A 9,720-nucleotide genomic window follows, 5' to 3' on the forward strand; every position below is an offset into this window, starting at 1 on the left:
ATCGGATAAAAATTTAAAAAAATCTAAAAATAATAAATAAAGACTTTAAAAATAAATTGATTGAATTTAAAATGATTTGTATTAAATTTAAATAAAGTAGTCAAATGCCTTAGATTAGATCAAAGAACTTTTAAAATAAAAAAAAATAAAAGTACTTAAATGTAAATTAAACAGAAAATATTAAATGTTGCTTGAAAAATAAACTTGCATGAAAAAGTAAAGTTTGCTGAAAATGTGAATGAAAAAAAAAAGCAGTAGAAAGAACCCTACAGAAAAGTAACTCGAACTCAAACTCAAACTCAGAAAGTCGTTGGGATATGAGTATGTTTAAGTATTTTTTGAAGCAAAGTTCCAACTTCAGTGCCTTCGAGTCTTCTTCTATTTATAAAAATCTTCAACTAATCAAATTGAAGTGTAACTCTCATGTTCATTAATCTAATAATAATCGTTCCTGCTTCTTTTGCTGGACAAGAGGTAACGCACAAAAGCAACCCTCAAACCTTGAGACCTTCGATTCGGTACGTCGATCAGCTTGTTGACTGGTCATGACAAAGCTTCCTTGCCAAAAGGCTCTCTTTCGACGTATACTTTTCTTCGAAGACATATGCTTGCTGACTCTCGAATGCTCCATTTTTCGAAGTAAATTATTTTCGACTAACAAATTACCCCTAGAATTAATGTGTTATTTCCGATATCATCTTAGAATAATAACACTTAATCCTAACATGCTCTTGTTATATCATTATAAAGCATTAATCTAATCATAAATAAAATTTACTTCCCTTCATTTACTCGCACCTATCCGACACGTTTTTCACTATTCTTAATTTCTCTCTCCACAATTTCGCCTTCTCTAGGAAGTTACCCAATTTTAAATTTTGAACTTCCTCATATGAAACGGCAAACACCTTTTTACTTATTGTATTAAATTTTTCTATCATCATTCACCTTTAAACTTTTATTCTCAAGACTTCGTCTTTCCTTCTTCTCTGAATTCTTTGCACGATCCTTCTGCAATCAACTTCACCACCATCAATTTCTCACCTTTACACACCAATGACATCCTCTTCGATTCACAATACTCCCACTGCTCAAGATAAGGGCAAAGGTTCTGCAGCTCAAGCTCAAGAACCACCGACCTTACAAATACTCAACCAAATCAATGATGAAATTATTAAAGATCCTCAACTCCACCCTGATGATAAAAGGATTCTCATTCCTTTCACCATTGACGACGAAACATGTTGCTTTATCGGCCCCATTCAAACCCTAGAGCGTGCCAACAAACGATTTGATTTCTTCGCTAACGCTGAGGGGGAAGACTTACTCATCAAACGAGACCTCCTTGTAGCTCCTTTTATCGACCACAAGAAAAATTTTAGGAATAACCCCAAAGTTACCCCTCGAGGAGCTGACTTTTGAGCTTGGCATAGACGTCTTGAATTGGTAAAAGGTGACGCTTGGAGGGCTCTTGGTATTCATGACCTCCTCCGACTTTCTCATTTCTCTCATACCACTCACCATTGGATGATTGGGAAAGTTGTGAGCTTTTGGAACAAAATAACCAACAACTTCCATCTCTCTAGTGGGATGGTAGGGCTTTCATTACTTGATGTGGCTGCCATAACTGGCCTTCCAACAAATTTTTCTGAATTAACTTATGATATGCAGCCGAATCAGACCTATAAGGTAACTCAAAGGAACTCTTATAGTGACTTTATTAGTCAAAATATGGGACATGAAAACAATCCCGTGACTGATGAAGAAAGCGTGGCATTCTTGTATTACTGGTTGAATGCCATCGTTTTCTGTTCAAGGAGTGTCCAAATGCAAAAATTGTTTCTTTCCTTGGCTGCTCTTTTGCATGAAGGCCACAAATTCAATTTGGCCAAATTGATTTTGGGGCATCTGTTTGATGAACTTGGACATCTAGTTTATTGTCTTCGAGCCAACTCATCGATCAATGTGGGAGGCCTCCTTTGGCTCCTCCAACTTTGGTTAAATGTTGTGTTCGAAAAGTACATGCAGCAGGATGGGGTAGCACTCCAGAAAAACAACATATTGAGGAATTTTGATTGGCCCCTTTCAACCAAACTTTGAAAATGCTAATTCGACTGAAGACTTATTCTGGACTGTCTTCTCCTTCTTCTATTCCTGCAAAAACTTCAACAACAATGACTTGAACTTTACTCCTTTCTTGCGTCGAAACTGTGGCCCCCAATGGCTCGAACACCTTCTCTCCCTTTCTGATAACGAAGAGAATGAAATAGCCAACAAAACCTGGGCAAATTTTCTTGCTGTTCAGTTAACTCTAATCGAATTACCTCAATATAAAAAAGAACAATTCAAGACAACTCTTTATACCCCCTCACTATGTTGCTAGGCAACTAGGTTTCTCTCAAGCCATTCTTGTACCCATTCCTCGAAATGACAATGCCCTCTGTCATATCAAATTTATCTCAAAGAGAAACATTGATTATTGCCTTTCAACTAATCAACAACATAGGGACAACTATACTCATCTTCTTTATAAGCGTAGTTCATACATTACCAAATCCTTTGTTGAATACTGGACCAAGTATTACTCTCAATACAGTCGTACTTTCGACCAGATCAAAGACTCATCGATAAAAATTATCCCAGTTGCTGAAGACTCACCAAAAAGGACCTCAAAAAGGAAAATCGAATCCGCAACATAGCAAAGGCAACCAAAAAAGAAAATTCAAAAGGTTTCTACAAAAACCATCAAAAAGGTAAACCTTCAATCAAATCTTTTCTGAATTTCTTTTGCCATGTTTATTCAAACATACCTTGTTCTTATTCTTTCGATCTTTATCAGATTCAATCATCAAGTGAGAATTCCTTTGATGATAGTGAATCCCAAACAAACATCTTTGCTTCCTCAAACGAGTCAGATTCAGAAGATTCTTCAGAAGCTGCTTCATTCCTTCATCTTGTTCGAAAGAAATCTATTCAGGTATACTCTTATCTATTTCAAATTTCTTCGAATAAACCTGAAATGTTTATCCTATAAACATGTTTTTATATTCCAGGCTGAGAGAGTTACTTAATCTATTTCCTCTTCTTCATTCGTCCCTGAATCAAAGAATCAAGAGAATCAGCCTAGATCAGAACCACAAGAGTCCCACTCTTCTGCTCAGATTGTAGTTTCAGCAGAACCTATACAAATCATCCTCCCATCAACTGCTGAAACACCATCTTTAGTTGATTTGACTCAAGATCAACTTTCACTACTCCAAGGACCAATCATTTTGAATCCTCCTTCACTAGTCAGCACTGATGCTCTCCTCAAGACCCCCATTGCACAAAATCTTGACTCACTCATTCAAGTAGTCAAAGAAGTCACGCACACAAAATACTAAGTCCATCAAAAACCATTGAACTTTCTTCTTTACATGATCCTAAACCATCAGTAGAAATTCCTGACATCACTTCTAAACCCCCTGATGCTAAACTGGCTAAGCTAGTGGCTGTCTGACACAGATTGCTCAGGAAGATGAGGTTCCCATTTCGAACTCAGCCACTGAAGACCAATCCACATCAAGTCTTCCCACTGACCTTAACCACCACACTCTACAATAATTAACCACCATCTTGAGGTTACTGACACATACTCCTTCCGAATGGACTAAGCAGCCTGACTTGAATACCTTTCTATCTGACATTCTAAGTTCTTCTCTCGAATTCCAAATTCCTCCTCAATTTTCTTCCATAATAAAGAGGTTTATAAAGGTCTCAAATCATTGCATCATCATTTAAGATAAGTTGCAAGAGACCAAAGAAAAAGTGACCAAAAACAAAATCGAATTGGAAAAAAATGGCACTGCTCTTCAGTCGATAAAGCAATCATGCAAAGAATGTGATTTGAGAATTGCTCAAACTATCAGCACTCAAGTCTAATTCGACAAACGAGAAGAAGAGCTCGAAACAAAACTAGCCCGAATTGAAAAAGTGTTGGCTAGAATTCGAAGAAGAAGAGCCGAATTGGCCGAGCCCTTTGCTGTAGTACAACATAAGCAACAAGAGATCTTCAAGGAGCTTTGAATAGCAAAAACTAGACAAGAAGAGATCAACCAACAATTCGACAAGGCCCAGAACGAAGAACATGAACAAGTCAAAGCATACTCTGCCCTGGATAATGAAAGGGTTCAACTCTATTCTAAACTTCAAGAACTTTTGGCACCTTTCCTTCCATCAATTTAGAACTCTCAAAATTTGTAACTTCCTCTTTTATATATTTAATCTTGATCTTCCATGCATCGATACTGTTTCAAGTATTTTCTATTTATTGACTTAATCACGTTTCCTAAATTGATATCTTTAATTCAATACGCATTCCCAAAATACAAGTCAATCACTTGAAAAGGTCCTACCCAATTATGGGACCATTTGCCAAGAAACTTTGACTTCTTTTCAATTGGCAATATAACTTTTAACACCAACTCCCCATACTAAAACACTTTTCTTTTATTCGACGATTATAATTTCGAGCAATGTTATCCTTCTACCGAACCATATTCTCAAGTGCTAGAATACGTTCTAAATTCAAGTCATTCAACTCGTCATACATTGCATTCCAATAATCTTCGATTAGCAAGTCATCTTGCTTCATTATTCTTAAGGTATTAAGATTAATTTCCAATGGCAAAACTGCATTATGACCATACACCAACTTATAAGGAGAAGTACATGTTGCACTTCTTGGTGAGTTTCTGTAAGCCCATAACACTTGACTCAAAGTCTCATGCCAAGTTTGAGGTTTACGACCAATTTGCTTCTTAATCAAATTGATCAATATTTTATTTGCTGCCTCGATTTGCCCATTAGCTTGTGCATAATAGGAGGTCGAAGTAACCATATTAATATTTATCGAAGTTGTAAAATTCTTAATACGTTGACCAGTAAACATAGTTCCCTGATCGGTACTTAAAGTTTGGGAAATCCCAAATCGGTGAATTATATACTCCTCGATGAAGTCTATAATTTCATTTTTCCCAGCCTCCATTAAGGGAACAGCCTCGACCCACTTCGTGAAATAATCAATTGCCACCAAAATAAACTTATGATTTTTCGACAAAGGTGGGTGTATTACTCCTATAAAATCCAAAGTCCAACCTCGAAAAGGTCATGGCTTAATAACCGAATGTAATTTGGAAGTTGGGATTTGTTGTATCACTCCGTGTCATTGACATTCTTGACATGCTCTTGCATAATTGATACAGTTTTTAATATAGAAGGCCAATAAACCTGATTTTGTTAGAGTATCCACCTCATTTTCATTCCAGCCTGATGGGCACCACAAATACCTCTATGAACATCTCCTAAAGCAATATCTTTGTCTGATTGACTTAAACATCTAGAAAGACTTCCATCGATGCCTTTCTGTACAACTCATCGGCCATTAACACAAAATTCATTGCTTTCAACTTTACTTTCCTATCAACTCGAATATTAGGATCTATTAGATACTCAGCAATAGGTTTTCTCCAATCATCATCATCCCATTCATCTAAGGCTAAAGCCTCTCTTTCATCAATGCGCACCAAAATCTGATGAACCCTTGCCAGCTTTTCTAACGTTTCAGGGAATACTCTGTATCTCGATGTAATTTGGACTAACTCATTAGCAATTTCATTCTGAATCCTTAGAATATGAACCAGTGAGACTTTCCGAAAAGACACCAGCAACTCCCATGCTATCGATAGATACTTTTGTAACTTCTCATTATTGCATTTGAATTTTTTTGATAACTGCTTCAAAACTAACTAGGAAACTCCAAATATCTGAATATCTAAAGCCCTTTACCAACCAAAATTTTGAGACCCAATACTAAATCCTCATATTCAGCCACATTATTCGAATAAGGTACTTTAATTCGAAAAGAAACTCTGATGAAACACTTTCCGGTGAAATAATTAAAATTCCAACTCCAGCACCATCCTTATGCTTCGAGCCATATAACTCGAACAGTCAACTAGTACATCAATTATGTTTGCCCTCTGGTTATTGGGATTGTTCGAATGATCCACTAGAAAATCCGCAATGACCTGGCCTTTCACAGCCTTAATGTATTGCAAGTCAAATTCTGTCAAAGCCAACATCCATTTTCCTAACCGGCCTCTCAACACAGGATAGGAAAAAATGTATTTAACTAAGTCAGTCTGTGCAATCACATGCACAATTTTTGCAATACTTTAATTTTGTGCAGGCATAATAATGAGATAGATACAATTTTTCAATAGGTGAACACCTTGTTTCGATATCAGTTAACACCCTACTTAGGAAATAAATAGCTCGTTCATGTCCTTCCTCATCATCTTGAGCCAACATACATCCAATAGTATTCATCGATGCTGCAATATATAATTTCAAAGGCTCATAAGGACAAACAGTCGCCATTACCGGTGCTTTGGACAGATAAGCTTTAATCAACTCGAAGGCCTCCTGATGCTCGTCTGTCCATATAAACCGTGTGTCATCTTTAAGTTTTACTAAGGGTGCAAATATTCAAGTTTGACCTGAAAGGTTTGATATAAACCTTCTAAGATAATTAACATTTCCAAGAAAAGATTGCACTTCCTTTTTTGACTTAGGAGGAGGTAATTCTAAGATTGCGTTAGCCTTATTTTTATCAATGGCAATCCCCTTCTTGTAAACTACGAACCCTAGAAAATTTTCTGTAGACACACCAAATGCACATTTCAAAGGATTCATCTTTAATCTTTTCCTCCGCATTGTTTTAAATGCCTGCCTCAAATGATCGAGATGTTGATTTATAGAAATTGATTTAATCATAACATCATCGATATAAACCTCCATAAATTTTTCAATAAACTCATGGAAAATAGTATTCATGGAACGTTGATATATTGCACCAGCATTCTTTAGACCGAATGGCATAACCACCCATTCATATGTTCTCAATGCTCCAGGGCATCGAAAAGCAGTTTTGGACACATCATCCTCTGCAATAAAAATATGATTATATCTTGAATAATCATCCATGAAATTCAGGACTTCGTTACCTGTAGCAGAATCGATTAACATATCTGCTATAGGCATGAAATACTCATCTTTCGGAGTAGCATTATTCAAATCTCGAAAATCAATGCATACTCTCAATTTTCCATTCTTCTTCATTACGGGAACAATATTTGAGACCCATTCCACGTAACGTGCAGTTCGAATGAACTTTGCTTTGATCAAACGTTAATCTCTTCTTTAATCTTTTTATTGATTTCAGGAGCAAATCGTCGAGACGATTGCTTTACTGGTCGAGCAAATGATTTTAATGCTAATCGATGTTCTACAAGAGAACGATCAAGACCAGGTATCTCATGATAATCCCAAGTAAAGCAGTCTTTAAATTCATGTAAAAGATTAAGTAAGTTGGTTTGACATGGTTCCACAAGGTTTTTACATATGTAAGTGATTCGAACATCATTATCAGATCCCAAATTAACTTCTTCTAAAGGATCTTGTGACTCAAAATCTTTATAACTTCATCATATTTTACTGAATATTTTTCGAAACCCAAAGGCTCCAAATCATAGATGCAATCAAAAGATTAATCAACAGATTCACTAGAATTGAAACATACTTTATTATCAATCGTTTCAACAACTGAGGTGTTTTCGATACAATGTACCTCTGCTATATCGACAGCAGTTTGATTGATAACATTATTAAAATTAGGAAAGCAAAAAGAACCTAAGCCATGAATAAATTCGATCGAAGCAATCGAATCTGTACTGCAAACTAGAAAAGATGAAACTACATTCCTAGATGACTCAGTGATAAGAGACCAAAAGCATAGGTTTGGATTTGACAATAAAAATAGGATTTGTCCATTGCAAGTATAGTCCAAACCCAACCAATGATCATCAATCAAATGTTAAAATTTAAATCAAAATAACCGAGAGTCTTTCAACCTCGGGTCGTTCTCCTTAGGATGCAATTGGAAGTGTTTCTCTTTCGGTTGTGAGGGAAAAGAGGGTTTTCAAGCAAGAAATGAAAGATTAAAAGAACTAAGCAATAAAGAAACTAAGAGATGCTCAAAATTGTAATTAATGCAAGCAAAGAGAAGATGAGGTCAAAACTAGTGAAAATGCTATAAATGCAATAAAGACCTTGACTTGGGAATGAGGATCCAAGGAATCTTATCAACGCCATAACCACAATTATGGTAATTATGATGAGTCAATCTCGCCTAGTCAACCCTAACCATCGAGGAGTAAGTCACGCAAGCATAATTGACCTTAATCCATAAGTCCTAGCTAACTTACCAAACTAGTTGATAAAAAGCTAGCGTCAATGGAAACAAGAGTCAACTAACTACCCAAGAATTACCACTAAATATCGGACATTATGACTCTAGTATCCTAGGAACTCAAACCACAAGCCAAGGTGGGAAAATCTACTCAAAATCTAAGGTTGACATTTTTACAAACACCTTGTGTGCATAAAAGTAAAACGTGAGAAATTTGCAAAGTAAAATGGAAAACTATAACCAACTATCAACAAAACCAAACATAAACAAGCAATCAAACATAAAGAAAGCATGAAACATTAAATTCACCAATTAAAACTTCAAGAACTCAAAATTGCAATTATAAACAAAGTGCTTGAACCAAAGGAAATGAAAATAAAGACAATGTAATTAAAGAGTACTTACAATTAAAGATGATCAAAATCCAAAATTAAGCTTGCTATAAAATGCTACATGAAAATGGAAAATGAAACCCTAAGAAAGCAATGCTACACTACTCCTACTCCTACTCCTACTCCTAATTACTCTCTAAAACTATCTAAGTGAGCTTTCTTCATATATGTTGATTCTCCCCTTATATAGCACTTCAATTTAGTAATTCAGCCTTCCAAAATGGGCCAAAAGCTTCCTAAATACGCGCAGCACGTGTTTCATTAATGAAATCACGTGTTGGGTCCTGTGCAGACGCACAGATATGTGCGTCCGCACACTCGGCTAAAAACGCACAGGTACGTGCGTACGCACACATGGAAATTCTCGCTGGCGCGCGCACGCATGGCTGTGCGCACGCACACTTCGCTGTGTGTGCTTTTCCTTGTTTTCTTCATATTTTCTCCCTTGTACATGCTTTCCAACACTTTTGGCTATCCATTCTTGCCTCCAAAGCCTGAAATCACTCACAAACCATATCACGGCATCGAATAACACAAAAGTGGAATTAAAAATCACTAATCTAAGCATTAAAACACATGTTTTCACATTTAAGATCAAATCGGGGATCAAACACAAAAGTATGCTATTTTGGTGCTTAAGTGTGAGTTCATGTGCCAGAATCCATCCAAATTGAGTCAAAATATACCATCAAATATAGACTCATCAATTCTTCATAATTGGTGAAAACAAACAATCAAATTTCCAAGGAAGTATAGACAAATAGGGCAAGGCAAAGAGATAATTCAATGCAAGCAAAAATCTAAAGAATTGATTCAATTCATCAAAATGAAGCAACTTGCAATAATACATGATAAGAAGGTATGGAAACATAGAATTGAGTAATTGAATCCTCACTAGGTGTGTATACACTCTAATCACTCGGTGTCTAGGGTTTCAATCACTCAAGCCTCCTTCTAATCATGCTTTCAAGGATTTGCTTTTCATTTAACAATCAACAACCATGGATGCATGAATGCAATTATCATGAGGACTTCATA

General features: G+C 36.1%; 1 protein-coding gene across 1 annotated transcript; it reads right to left on the reverse strand.

The window, feature by feature from the left end:
- LOC107610364 lies at nt 4,526-5,026 on the reverse strand. Its single transcript, XM_016312423.1, has one exon. It carries the CDS (start codon nt 5,024-5,026, stop codon nt 4,526-4,528), a length of 501 nt encoding a protein of 166 aa, XP_016167909.1.

This window comes from Arachis ipaensis, chromosome B08 (assembly GCF_000816755.2).
Source record: "Arachis ipaensis cultivar K30076 chromosome B08, Araip1.1, whole genome shotgun sequence".
Classification (NCBI taxonomy): domain Eukaryota; kingdom Viridiplantae; phylum Streptophyta; class Magnoliopsida; order Fabales; family Fabaceae; genus Arachis; species Arachis ipaensis.

Coding starts and splice junctions, on each gene's coding strand:
- LOC107610364 (XM_016312423.1), bottom strand. CDS start 5,026: ATGGAGGCTGGGAAAAATGAAATTATAGACTTCATCGAGGAGTATATA.